Source organism: Chiloscyllium punctatum, chromosome 12 (assembly GCF_047496795.1).
Source record: "Chiloscyllium punctatum isolate Juve2018m chromosome 12, sChiPun1.3, whole genome shotgun sequence".
Lineage (NCBI taxonomy): Eukaryota > Metazoa > Chordata > Chondrichthyes > Orectolobiformes > Hemiscylliidae > Chiloscyllium > Chiloscyllium punctatum.
Window position 1 is genome coordinate 1247099 of NC_092750.1, and position 14435 is coordinate 1261533.

At 47.7% G+C, this 14435-nt stretch overlaps 2 protein-coding genes across 2 annotated transcripts in view; both read right to left on the reverse strand.

Annotated features, from left to right (window-relative positions):
* Positions 1-221, reverse strand: part of qars1 (glutaminyl-tRNA synthetase 1) — an 82775-nt gene extending 82554 nt beyond the window's left edge. The window contains exon 1 of the mRNA XM_072581730.1: positions 71-221. Within this exon, the coding sequence (XP_072437831.1) occupies positions 71-196 (126 nt within the window). The 5' untranslated portion in view covers positions 197-221. The remainder of the gene's footprint in view (positions 1-70) is intronic.
* Positions 222-9413: 9192 nt separating this feature from the next.
* Positions 9414-13959, reverse strand: LOC140483543 (serine/threonine-protein kinase pim-3-like). Its single transcript, XM_072581731.1, has 6 exons — positions 13795-13959; positions 13086-13186; positions 12665-12715; positions 11734-12097; positions 11450-11626; positions 9414-10883 (listed from the first exon to the last, which is right to left on the reverse strand). Exons 1-6 carry the CDS (start codon positions 13877-13879, stop codon positions 10726-10728), a joined length of 936 nt encoding a protein of 311 aa, XP_072437832.1. The 5' UTR covers positions 13880-13959; the 3' UTR covers positions 9414-10725.
* Between the last annotated feature and the right edge of the window lie 476 nt (positions 13960-14435).

The following is a 14435-nucleotide window of genomic DNA, read 5'->3' on the forward strand; positions in this document are numbered from 1 at the left end:
CCCCCGGTCCCCCCGGTCCCCGGCCCGGGAGCTCTCCCATCCCTCCCCGGGACCCTCTCCCCGCTCCCACCTGCTCGATGGCCTGGAGGAGGAGGCCGCTCAGCGCCTGGTTCCTCAGGGTTTCTTTCGCTTTCTGCTCACTCAGGCCGATGCCGCACAGCAGCTCGAGGGCCGAGGCCGAGACCGGAGCCGCCATTATCCACTCTGACCCCGCGCTGACCCTGACCCTGCCCTCACAGGCCCCGCCCAGCACAGCGGCAAGGCCCGCCCCCCGAGGCGACGAGCCAATCACCGCCCCGCTACACGGTTCCGCTCCTGGGATTGACCATTCACTGCCCACAACAAAAGCCCGCCCCCTCGATGTGACCAGTCGCTGCACACAATATGTTCCCGCCTCCTAAGACAAACCAATCACTGCCCGCTACAGAATCCCACCTCCTCAGAATCTGGCCAATCATTCCCCGAAGTAGTGCATAGGAGTGTCCCGCCCACTCTGGCGCAGCTGATCAATAGCCGCTTGGACTGTGGTCGAGCCTCTTCAAATCTGACCAATCAGCTTCGCCTTCCGATCCCCGCCCACTGCCGGCCGTGAGCAACACGCAGATTGACCAATCACGCGCCGACAGGATGACGCTCTTATTTCTGATTTGTCCAAGATGATCGATCTTGGTATGACCCACCAATCGGAGTGACAGTGTATTGCATCAGCCTGCACCAATTAAAGATAGTGTCCCATTCGAGGCCGTTCAGCCCATCAAGTCCATCCTATATTTATTAATGCTTCACCTTGTGTCTCAGACCATTTAAATCTCATCACAGTCCCAGGTCCTACTCGCTTTATTCATCCTCAGGTAACTTCCCTCCATTCCATAAAACATGGGAGCAGAAGCAGGCCATTCAGCCCATCTGCTGCACCATGGCTGATCTGATAATCCACTCCACTGTCCTGTCTTCACCTTTAATCCCCTCACGGATTAAAAAAGCCTATTTCAGCCTTCAATATACTTAATGACCCAGACTCGACAGCCCCACGTGGTAAAAACATTTCACAGATTCACTCCCCTCTGAGAGAGGAATACCCACCTTCCCCATCTCTGCCTTAAATGTGTGACCATTATTCTGAGATGATGTCCTCTGATCCTAAACTCACCTTAAAGAGGGGATAAAGCCCTTCAGCATCTATGGAGAAAGAGCATGGATGCTGTCTGACCTGCTGTGATCTCCAGCATTTGTTGTTGTCAGTACAGATTTCAGCATATGCAGTAAATCTTTTTCTTCTGTATCTGCCCTGTCAATCCTCTAATAATCTCGTATATTTCAATAAGGTTGCCTTTCATTCTTGGAGAAAGTGAGGACTGTAGATGGCTGTCATCAGAAAGGGCTTATGCCCGAACCGTCGATTCTCCTGCTCCTCAGATGCTACCTGACCTGCTGTGCTTTTCCAGCACCACATTGCCTTTCATTCTTGTATATTCCAATGAGTACTGAGTCAAACTACACAAAGACAATCCCTCCAGACACATAGTGAAGATCCCTGGACAGCCTCCAATGCTGGTATATACTTAGAAATGGGACCCAGAACTGTGCACACTATTCCAGCTGTGGTTTACTAGTGCCTTATATGTGTTTTTTAAATAAAATCTTTCTGTTTTTAATACTCCTGGTCTTTGAAATAAAGGCTGGAATTCTATTTAGAATATAGAGACATTTTATACAGAAAAAAAGGCTAATTGCATCCACACTGGTCAAAAACAATCACCTAACGATTCTGATCCCATTTCCCAGCACTTGGCCCATAGGCTTGTATGCCTTGGCATCAAAAGTGCACATCTACATACTTCTTGAATGTTATGAGACTTTCTTCCTCTACTGCAGAAATGGGCATTGAATGCCAGATTCCCACCACTCCCCGGACAGAAATGTTTTTCCTCACATCTCTTCTAAACCTTTGGCTTTGACCTTAAATCTATGCTTAGTGCTTAGTGCTTTTCTGATTAACGTTAATGAGTGTGGAGCATGAAGCAAGCTGGTGATTGACTATTGCCCGGTTTGTGTTATTGCCCAAGATCAGTTTCACCTCCAGCATTGTTTCAGGGAGCAGTCAGCTGTGTACAGCTTTATTCCAATTATGCAAACTTGGATTTAATTTTCTGAAGGTACAACAGTGCTGAGCTGTTAGAGATTCACAGTTAATCAGATATAGCTTGTTAACTTCCTCCCTACTGAGCCGCTAACTCACTAACCAATTCTCTGTTTCACTCAGTTGCTGGTTATTCAGCATTTTCTTCACAATAAGCCTGGCCATGAATGGATTGGATCTCTCTGCCATGGACTGTATTCTAACAAAGGCAGTTCCAAAGTGAAAAAAACTCAGCGAGTCATCCCATGAAGCTCCATGTGCCTGAGGTTTGTGTGACCAATCTGTGTTGAGTCAGCTGATTTGATGCGGTGTGCCTTGATGAGTTTCAAAATGTCAGTATCTTTGGGGCAGTTCAAGGAGATAGGCCATGCAACCTATGCAACCTATGCCAGCCTCCACACCAGCAAACAGGCCCAATCATACTTACTCACACACTTTCTGTCTCCCTTCACCTACTTTGCCTTCAATCCCATTCTATCCAGTTCTTAGTGTTATCATCATCTCCATCTCACTCTGGGAGTGAATCTCACAGCCTCTGTGTGGGGATATCTGTTGTAAATCTTTGAACATTTAATCCTCTATCCATGGTCCCACTGTGTAATCCTGTGGAAGCAATCTATTCTCCCCATTCTGTCCCATTCTATCATAATTTTAAACACTCAGAATCATAGAATCCCTACAGTATGGAAAGAAACCATTCAGCCCATCAAGTCTGCACTCACTCTCCAAGGAGCATCTCACCAGATCCCTACTTCTGTCGTATTGTCATGTGACCTGTGGTGTTCTCATGGAAACAGAACCAGTTTTTATTGTCTTTTGTTAATATTTGTAGTTCCTCATTCCAAACAGGTGGTCATAAGTCTGGCTTAGACCCTGTGTAAATCCTTCACAATCTTCCTATAGCATGGATAACCCATTACTCTAACTGAGGGCCTACTGAGCTCATACAAGCTCAACATCATCTCTCAGCTTTAACAATATACGAGCCTAAAATTCCTTTCACCTTGTACTTTGTAAACCGGAGCTGTAGCCTTGGATTTGACCACATTTCCAACATCCCCCTGCTTTTGCCCCAGTCACCATGTCGTTACCTCCTTCAGCTTGACTAACTGCATCACCGTGCACTTATTGACCCTGAATTCCTATTGATACTTTTTTAGTCCTCTACTATTATAACACCCTCCAACTGATTCTCATCTCACCCCACTGCCCTCACTGGGCTCCTTCCCATCTCCATCCAGTGACCCAGCAACACAGAACTGAATCTTTTATCTTTATCAGTAACAAGGGAACCTGGATTGGAAATAAGGATCTGTGAGAGTGGGAAGAGATAAAAACAAAAGAATCTTTACACAGATGGTTTTGGAGAATCGGTGGCTGCATCATCACCTACCACTTGGACTGATGGCCTTTGTTGCTCATTTCATCTGGAGTTCAGATGAATGGGGGAGATCCCATAGAGACTTATAAAACTCTAACAGGAGTAACCAGGGTAGATGCAGCAAGGATGTTCCCGATGGTGGGTGTGTCCAGAACCAGGGGTCACAATCTGAGGATTAAGGGTGAACCGTTTAGAACGGATATGAGGAGACATTTCTTCACCAGAGAGCAGTGAGCCTGTGGAATTCATTACCACAGGAAGTAGTTGATACTGAAACATTGAATGTATTCAAGAAGCTGCTAGATATAGCACTTGGGGCAAATGGGATCAAAGGTTATGGGGAGAAAGCAGGATTAGGCTATTGAGTTGGACAATCAGCCATGATGGTGATGAATGGTGGAGCAGGCACAAAGGGCCCAATGGCCTCCTCCTGCTCCTATCTACTATGTTTCTATCTCAAAAAGTACCTCAGTGAGTGGGAGTAGCATCACATGAGTTAATGAAAGGACTGACTGACTGACCAATGGTGAAAGAGGCCTCTCTTTGGTGTGTGAAGCCAATTGTGATCTTAAAATCCTGTGATGTCAATGGTTTATGATTGTCAATTCCACTGGTATTGGCTGGAGCCTGGAGTTCTACTGACCAATCACAGTGCCACAGACCCCAGTCAACTGGCCAGAGGCCAAGGGTTGAGTTATCATCGTAAGGCCACAGCTGAGTGACGATCAAAATAACCTGACCAGTTGATGCCTGTGACACATTTATTTTATTCAGTCATGGGACATGGATGTCTCTGGCTGGCCCAGCATTTATTACCCGTCCCTAGTTGCCCCTTGAGAAGGTGGGGGTGAACTGCCTTCTTGAACCGCTGCAGTCCATGTGCTGTAGGTAGACCCACAATGCCCTTAGGGAAGGAATTCCAGGATTCTGACCCAGAGACAGTGAAGGAACAGTAATATTTTTCTAATTCAGGATGGTGAGTGGCTTGGTGGGGTACTTGCAGAGGCTGGTGTTCCCATATATCTGCTGCTGTTGTCCTTCTATATGGAAGTGGTCGTGAGTTTAGAAGGTGCTGTCTAAAAAGTCTTAGTGAATTACTGCTCTCTGATCCCAGTTAGATGTTGCTATCCTGATTCCTGTCCCCACAATGGACTGCCAGTGACTGAGGCTAGCCCAGACTCTAGATGAAACTGTGAGCTGTCACAGACTTACTGAGAGAAAGACCTTCAACCCACACCCGGGGAGGGGTCAGTCTGAACTCAACAACTACTCTCCTAAAGCAGACAGTCATCTGGAGGTGAAAACAGGAGGTGAAGACAAGGATCAGACTTCACCAAGAGTTTGTGAGTGTAGTTTGCCCAGTTTCCCTGTGAGCACAGGCAGATCCTAGGTCCTGATGAAGGGCTTTTGCCTGAAATGTCGATTTTCCTGCTCCTCGGATGCGGCCTGACCTGCTGTGCTTTTCCAGCATCACTCTAATCTCGACTCTAATCTCCAGCATCTGCAGTAGCCACTTTCATCTAGATCCTAGGTTCGTTGGAGTGTAGCCTCTCCCAGCAGAGGGCAGCCATCTCCACAGGAAACGTCCAAATGTTGCCCTGGAGTTTATAGTTAACACTGTGCAACTAGAGAAAGGCAAGGAAATGGAAGAAGGTGGTTTACAGAACTCAGGATAGCCAGATTGCACACAGCAGGATTCCATGGAAGCACCACTGTCACTATAACTACATAACCAGTTTTTAAGGGATAATAACTGAAAGAACTGTGGAAGCTGTAAATCAGAAATAAAAACAGAAGTTGCTGGCAGCATCTGTGAAGAGAAATCAGAGTTAATGTTTTGGGTCTCATGACCCTTCCTCACTGGACCTGAAACATTAACTTTGATTCCGCTTCACAGATGCTGTCTGACTTACTGAGCTTTTCCAGTAATGTCTGTTTGGTTTGAAGGGATAAAGATTGCTTAAGAAACAGGGGTCAACTCCATTCCTGTTCCTCCAAATATTTGCAACAAGCAACATCAACCTGAGCAGCAGCAGGATCTGCTAAATCTCTCACCTAAAAAACAGCAGCTCAGAAAATGTGGCACTCCCTCAGTACTAACCTTCTGACAATGCAACACTCCCTCAGCACTGACTCTCTGACAGTGCAGCACTCCCTCAGCACTGACCCTCCAACAGTTCAGCACTCCCTCAGTACTGACCCTCCGACAGTGCGATACTCCCTCAGCACTGACCCTCCGACAATGTGGCACTCATTTAGCACTGACTCTCTGACAGTGCAGCACTCTCTCAGTACTGACCCTCTGACAGTGCAGCACTCCCTCAGTAGTGACCCTCTGACAGTGTGGCACTCCCTCAGTACTGACCCTCCGACATTGCAGCACTCTCTCAGTACTGACCCTCCGACAGTGACCACCCCCCTCAGCACTGACCCTCCGACAGTAACCACTCCCTCAGTACTGACCCTCCGACAGTGACCACCTCCTCAGCACTGACCCTCCAACAGTGCAGCACACCCTCAGTAGTGACCCTCCGACAGTGCGGCATGCCCTCAGTAGTGACCCTCCAACAGTACGGCATGACCTCAGTAGTGACCCTCCAACAGTACGGCATGACCTCAGTAGTGACCCTCTGACAGTGTGGCACGCCCTCAGTAGTGACCCTCCGGCAGTGCGGCACTCCCTCAGTAGTGACCCTCCAACAACGTGGTACTCATTCAGCGCTGACTCTCCAACTGTGCGGGACTCACTCTGGCTAATATGCTCAAATCTGTAGAATGGTGTTTGAATATGATGCAATCACATTTTGTCAGGTTTGGGTGCTGGGTCCACTGCAGTTTGTCATTTATATCAATGATTTGAATGTAAAAATAGAAAGGCATAGTTAGCAAGTTTGAAGATAACATCAAACTAGATGGTGTAGTGGACAGTGATGAGTATTTCAGAGTGCAATGGGACCTTGATTTGATGAGCCAATGAACCAAGGAGTTGCAGATGGAGTTTAATTCAGGTAGATGCAAGATATTGCATTTTGGTAAGGCAAACCAGGGCAGGACTTATAGTTTTTAATGGTAGGGTCTTGGAGAGTGTTGCCAAATAAAGAAACCTAGGGGTGCAGGTGTATAGTTCCTTGAACTGTAGACAGGGAGGTGAAGAAGGCGTTTGGCATGCTTGCCTTCATTGATCAGAACTCTGAGTTCAGGAGTTGGGACATCGTGTTGCGGCTGTACAGGAAATTCATGAGACCACTTTTGGAATCCTGTGTACAATTCTAGTTGCCCTTCTATAGGAAGGATGTTGTTAAACTTGAGAGGGTGCAGAAAAGATTTATGAAGATGATGCTGGCTGGGGCTGGAGGGTTTGAGCTATAGGGAGAGGCTGAATAGGCTGGGCATCAGAGGCTGAAGGATGACCTTACAGAGGTTTATAAAATCACAATGGGCATGGATAGGGTAAATAGACAAGGTCTTTTCCCACAGTGGGGAAAACTAAAGTGCATAAGTTTAAGGTGAGAGGGAAAAGATTTAAAAGGCACCGAAGGGACAGATTTTTCATGCAGAGGGTGTATGGAACGAGCTGCCAGAGGAAGTGGTAGAGGCTGGTACAATTGCAACATTTAAACATTTAAAAGACATCTGGATGGGTACAATATTGGTACCACAGCTATTCCCATTATACATTAATGATCTGGATGAAGGAACTGAGGGCATTGTTGCTAAGTTTACAGATGATACAAAGATAGACAGAGGGACAGGTCGTGCTGAGGAAGCAGGGAGCTGCAGAAGGACCTGGACAGGCTGGGAGAGTGCGCAAAGAAGTGACAGATGGGATACATTTTGGTAGGGAGAACAGAGGTACGGACTATACGGGATAGGTGGCAGGAAAATGAGGTTGAGAAATATAACAGTCATGATTGTACAGAGACACAACAAGCTGAATAACCCAATTCTGCTCCAATACTTTATGGTCTTCATGGGAACTTTTACTGAACAAAGATTTTATTTCTTGACTTTTAAATAGAATTGAAACTCTCACCTGCCTTGAAGGCACTTGAACCTAAATTCCAACCCAGTAACAAAACTGCCTTCCAATTCTGACATTTACATTCATTGCTGAGCTATCTTAATTTAAATTGTCTTGTTGCAGGATGAGTTTGCTGACTGTTTTCTCACTGGTCTAGCTAATTTTTGTGTCTGTGCTAATTGGAGTGGAAAGATTGGGGTAAAGAGGCTGGTTGGGGTGGGGGGGTAGGAGAAGTGAGACAGAGGCTGTCACAGCATCAATAATTTAAATCAGGCTGATTTCCTTGAATGGGACTGTAGTGACTGTTTCTCAGAGTTGCAGTAACTGTATATTTGCAATCTTTTAGTTAATGAATGATCACAGCGAGTCAGGCAGCATCTATGGAGAAAAAGCAAGTTAATGTCTCAAGTCTAGATGGCTTCATCAGAGCTCTGATGCAGGAGTTGAAGTCAGCTCTAAAGAAGAGACATCTCGACTCAATACGTTAGCTTGCTCTCTCTCCATGGATGCTGCCTGACTTGCTGTGATCTCCAGCATTTGTTGTTTTCAGTACAGATTCCAGCATCTGCAGTAATTTACTCCTAGTTAACTAATGGTTTTTAGTTTGGAAGTTATATTGACTTTTATTTAATGTAAACTTTTTGTATTGATTTCAGATGTGCTTAAACCCTGACAAAAACAATTAGCTTTTCAGATACCAAATTCATAAATCTTTTTAAAAGGAACTCAGGATTGGGATAAAGACAAAACTCCAAATACATTCAGAGCCAAACGCAGCAGACAGACTGTACCCAATCCACTGTGACCATTTTTCTCCAAGTCCTGAAGCAGGGTCACAGGACTCAATGTTAATTCCAATTTCCTGTCCACAGTTGTAGCCAAACCTGCTGAGTTTCTCCCTCCCTCTCCTCCCCCACCCATCTGCCTTTTTGATTCTCTCTCACTCCCCCTCTGTCCTGCCACCCTCCCATACTTTTCCACCAATGACTGCCTCTGGCTGGTAACTTAAACCTTTCCTGTAAATGTATTAGCTGAAGAATTAAAAACCTGGCATTGATTTACCACAAACAGATGAGATGTCATCTGTAACTTTTAAATGCCCTTCAGTGAATCTGGTTTAACTCATGCTAAAGCTGAAAGTGCCAGTGCTGTACCTGCCCTGTGAATATTGCATTTATGTAGCACCATTCAGAACTTTATTTAAAGCGCTTTGCAACTTCATTTTTTTTTGGGAAAATGACTTAAGGGAGGAATCTGGAATATAAACATTCTAATTTGTCCTGTGGTAACCTCCAACCTCAGAAAATCCCAAGAATAATCAGCTGCTCATGCTGGTGTGGGTATCAGTCTTCTACAGTCCAACCATATTCTGAATCAGGCTTGGTGTCAGGAGAGTGTAGCACAAATCTGCTGATACTCATACCTACTGCTTACAATCAGCACTGTAATAATGGGGTGGAGTGAATTACAGATGCATTGTTGAGTGGTTAAGAATGTGCATTGAAACAGTTTAGTGTCCCAAGATTGAGAATGTACTCCAGAACTATAATTCTTCAAAATCGGTTTCCAGTCCCATGGTGCAGTGGCAGTAACTAGAGGACACAGATTTAACAGAGTCAGAAAGAGCTTTTTGATGGAGTGAGTTGTGATCTGAGATGTGCTGCCTGAAAAAGGTTCACTGATACTTACAGAAGGGACTCGAAGGAATAATAAAAGAGCAAGCATTTACAGGGCTATGGAACAGTGTTGCAGGAAGGGAATTTAAAGACTAATGGAGTAGCTCTTTCAAAGTCACAGGCAGGAATAGAGAGACAGACAGACAAAATGTTGAGTGAGCTGTAGCAATTGCCATAATTTCACAATTTTTGGCTTTATGGAGGCAACAGGCAGTTGGGGAACAGAGCTCTGTACCCCATCACTGGAGATAGTTTACAGTCAAAATGCAAATGTTGAAACAATTACATTTTTTTAAGATAGAAAATTTATTCTGCTGAAACATCAGAGCAGAACACCATACACAAAAGGAATTCAATTTTAAATATTAAATAAATAGGCTAACCATTCTAAAGTAAAAAATATTAATTTCAATCTGGCAGATCCTTCACAAGATAGTGTGTGATTTTAGTGTAGCTAATCTCTGCAGAACACCACGCTGATCCCCTGAAATGTACCATCACCATAATGTGAATCAGGAAATTAATCTCAATGCAACACTTTACAGTCTGCACCCAGCAAATGCAAGGCCATACCCTTTCCAGAGGGTCTGTATAATGTCAACATTCTCTATCTCAAATCAATTATTCAGCATTCTGGACAAGTGTCAGCAATGACTGAGGCATAGCAAGATCCCAGCCAAACACCCAAGGATGATTGGATGGTGCTGAAGGCAGGAGCTCCAGAAGGAATAGTGTTCCCTGAGCCAGAATCCCAAAAGGACAGGAATCTTCCAGATTATGGCTTTCGTTAAGTCACCATCTGAGCTCACTACAGCTGCTAAAGCACTGTAAACAAACATTTACCAATAAAAAAATAAATAATTGGAGAAATAAAGGACTAAAAACCCTGAGCATTTCCAATTTTACACAAAAACATTGGTCATTAAACTTGAAGTCACAGTTCAGCTTCTTCCATAGTAACCTGTGTTCCTAGCAACAGTTATCATCCCATCAACATCCATTACATAATAAACCATTACATTTGTTAAAATGATAGAGACTTTTCTTGATCAGTCTTACCAGAGATAGACCAGTCTCCACCAGTACTGTACCCATGTGATACAATGACAGATCTGTCCCCACCAGTACTGTACCCCAGTGTTATGCAGTGACAGACCTGTCCCCACCAGTACAGTACCCCAGTGTAACAGTGACAGACCTGTCCCCACCAGTACTGTTCTTGTGTGTTATACAGTGACAGACCTCTTGGTGATGAGCCTGTACCCACTAGTCACTGTCCCCTTCAACAGGGGTCCTTAGTAAAAGTCCAGTGTTCCAAGTAGCCCTCTGGCTATATAATGCCAACAGTCTAACTTCAGTCCCCATGCCAATAAGTCTTCTGCTGTGGCATCATTCTGTGCCCTGGTGTTCACCTCGAGGGTTGGTGGCCCTCAGTTTCTGCTGGGGCTACCTCGATAGGTAACATACATGGTCTGCTGCCTAGACTCAGCTTTAAGGCTCCAGGAGATCACAAACTCTCATGGCTGGAGCTGTCTGATAGTTCGAGGCTCTTCATACTCAGTTCCTCAGTGCCCTGCTTCATCCATGGGTGAGACAGGATCTGGTCCAGTGTTGGGCGATCAGATGGCCGGAGAGACAGACACCACTGGATGAGATCTTGACACTCTAAACAAAAACAAAGGAACTGGTCAGATTACAAGAACAGGAATAGGCCATTCAACCCATCCAGCTTACTGTTATCAATACAGTCTGACTGGTTAACATTTACTCACCCCACTGACAATCAAATCTATCAATTTCTACCTTAAAACATAGAAAAAAAAGGTGTGTGAGACAGATGTGAACACAATGTGAGGAGTTGACCCATTGTAAACATAGCTACTGTGGGCTCCTTTGCTACTACTGGACAATGTGTGAGAGAGTGGGAAGCTCATTACATTCAGATGTTGTGGGATGTGGATGTGCTGCTGACTGAGTGTGGCAGCAATGCTGCTGACAAAATAGACACAGTCACTAATAAATCCAAACCAGGAATCCAAGTACATCCCTAGTGCATGGAGAGGGTGGAAATCACTTTAGTGAAGAAGAGTCAAGGGAGAGAGAATTGCTAAAAATTAGAAGGAAGGCTGGATAAACAAGAGAGAACGGAGGACAGCAAGCAGAAGAAACACAAGCATCCTCTGTACATTTCAAACTGAGACTCAATTGATCAAGCAGAGAATGAGACACACCTGCAGAAAGAGGCCGCCGAAAGGGGATAGTTCCTTGTGTAATCTCCTCATCCTGTTCAAAGGGGATGTCTCCAAAGACCAGATCATACAGTAGAATCCCAAGTGACCAAACTGTGGCTGAGCGGCCATGGTAACGATGATGGGTGATCCACTCTGGGGGGCTGTACACACGGGTACCTGCAACACAACACAATGCAGGTTTGACTGTACACTTAGAGGCTCACGCAGTGACACTGAGCTGTTGTAGCATGTGAAAGCAAGTGTGCAAGAGAGAGGATATTTACCATCAAAATCTGTGTACACTGTATCCTGTAGCAATGCTCCAGATCCAAAGTCAATGAGTTTGAGCTCGTGAGTGCGGAGATCCACCAGGATATTCTCATCCTTGATGTCCCGATGGACCACTCCACAACAGTGACAGTGTTCTACCGCCTCCAGCAGTTGCCTGAAGAAACCACGGGCTGTGTTCTCAGTTAGTGCACCATGCTCCGTGATATAATCAAACAGATCCTGCACTGGCTCCGGACGCTCCATGATCAGGAGAAAGCCATCAGGCTGCTCATACCAGTCCAGCAGCTGGATCACCCCTCGGAATCCAGTTGACACCTTCTTCAGCAGCACGATCTCCAGAGGGACCACAGAGCCATTCTGTCCAAACAGACAAATTAGATCCTTATCAATTTCCCCCTTTTGCAAGATAGAGGACATTAACCTTAAATTACCCTCAAGGGAGGACTCCAGGCACCATTATCCCCAGAGATGACACTCCTCTCCCCTCTATCCTACCCGACAAACCCTGCATCCCTCCCTAAGAGAGGCTCTGCCAGACGTGGTCCATATCTCCACAGCCCTTACTCAGAGCCACATGCTCCAGCCTCACCCAGCAGCAGGTGGGACTAGAACAGAGAGAGACACAGACGGAGACAATTTTGAGAACACTTTTAGACTTCTTAATAAGATAAGAGCACATGGTGTTGGAGGTAGTAGATCAGAATGAATATAGCATTGGCTAACAAGTGAAAGACAGAAGGATAAAAGGGGGCATTTTTTTCAAGAATGGCAACCCCCAAATAGAATACCTAGGACTTACTGCTGAAGGTATCCCCTATCCCTGTCCCTATTCCAGCCCACCCTGTGAGATTCTCTCAGGTTCCCCGTTGGGCAGAGTGCTGAGCCACATTGAGCCTAGAGTCAGAAGGTTGAGGAGATGCTCACCAGCAGCTTCCAGTCGGTGATCCTGTCTCTGGAGACGTATTTGATAGCGACCTGGACAGAGAGAGAGGGAGGGACTCGCATTAATATGAGACAGCATGGTGTGTAGTCCCTGCTCACTCCGTCACCCCCACACCACTCACCCACCCTCCTCTTTCTCCCCCCCCCCCCCCCCCCAAAATAGAGTCAAACAGCAGGGAAACAAACAGACCCTTCGGTCCGACCAGTCCATGCTGACCGCCTTCCCAACCTGTCTGCTCCACTTACCCGAATGTCTTCTCAATGTTGCAGCTGAACCAGAATCTAACTCTTCCTCTGGAAGTTAGACAGGGGAAGCCGCAGCCCTCCCCCCAGCCCCCAGCCCCCCCCCCCCCCCCCCAGCCCCCAGCCCCCCGCCCCCCAGCCCGGACCGTCAGACACTCACCGCTGCTCCGTCCGAGAGGCGGCTGCCCGAGTAAACCGTGCCGAACCCTCCGCTACCCAGCACCGGGCCCAGCTCATAGCATTCCGCAAACCGGGGGCGGCCTGTCCCGGGGGGGGGGGAAAACAGAGAGAGAGACATCACCATCAGGGTCAGAGCGACAGCACCCACACTCCCCCCAACCCCACTCACACTCCCCCACACTCCCCCCAACCCCCCCCACACACTCCCTCCCCCAGGGCAATCCCCTCACCCCCCACAGGGACAGAGCTTCCCCCAGCAAACACATTGTTTGTCCCCCCCTCCCCGGGATCTAATCCCCTCCCTGTGATCTAACCACCTCCTTTCCCCCCCCCCCCCTCGGGATCTAACCCCCCTCCTCCCCACCCCCCCCAGATATCTAACCCCCCCCACCGTGATCTAACCCCCTCGCACCCCCCCCCGGATCTAACCCCCCTCCTCCCCACCCCCCCAGATATCTAACCCCCTCCCTGTGCTCTAACCCCCCTCCCCCCCACCACCACCCCCCTCCCCCGGATCTAACCCCCCTCCTCCCCCCCCCTCCCCGGGATCTAACCCCCTCGCACCCCCCCCCGGATCTAACCCCCCTCCTCCCCACCCCCCCCAGGGATCTAACCCCCTCCTTCCCCCCCCCGCCGTGATCTAACCCCCTCGCCTTCCCCCCACCCCCGGGGATGTACCCGGTGCTTACCCGGCTCCCGCTCCTTGCCCGTGCCGCCGCTGCTCCGAATGAATCTCTGCACCTTCCGAGCCGGGATCACTCGGGTTGTGGCCATTCTGCCCGATATCCCTGCAGCCCTCTGGGGATCCTCTCCCGCTCTGATCCGGAATCCCCGGTGTATCGCTCTGTCTCTGTTGCTGTTCCGCGGTTTTAATCCTGGAGCCTGAGGTGCGGCTCATTCATAGATTCCAGGAACCAATCACAGCCGCGACTCCACACAGCGGCCAATCACAGGGCTCCGAACATGTAGCCGATCCTACTTTTCACCAACACAGCCAATGACAGCTCGTGTCAGTATACCGCCCCCTTCACACTTTCCCAAAAGGGGTCGTTCCCCCCACCTTTAGGATCGGGGAAAATCTCCTTCTCTGTCCTGGGAGTGACCCTCTGTCCTGAGAGTGACCCTCTGTCCTGGGAGTGGGAGACCCTCTGTCCTGAGAGTGACCCTCTGTCCTGAGAGTGACCCTCTGTCCTGGGAGTGGGAGACCCTCTGTCCTGAGAGTGACCCTCTGTCCTGAGAGTGACCCTCTGTCCTGGGAGTGGGAGACCCTCTGTCCTGAGAGTGACCCTCTGTCCTGAGAGTGACCCTCTGTCCTGGGAGTGGGAGACCC

Coding starts and splice junctions, on each gene's coding strand:
- LOC140483543 (XM_072581731.1), bottom strand. CDS start 13,879: ATGGCCACAACCCGAGTGATCCCGGCTCGGAAGGTGCAGAGATTCATT. Junction 12,098..12,664: donor TCACCGACTGGAAGCTGCTG/GTGAGCATCTCC, acceptor CTGTTTGGACAG/AATGGCTCTGTGGTCCCTCT. Junction 10,884..11,449: donor TCGGCGGCCTCTTTCTGCAG/GTGTGTCTCATT, acceptor GTTTTTGTTTAG/AGTGTCAAGATCTCATCCAG.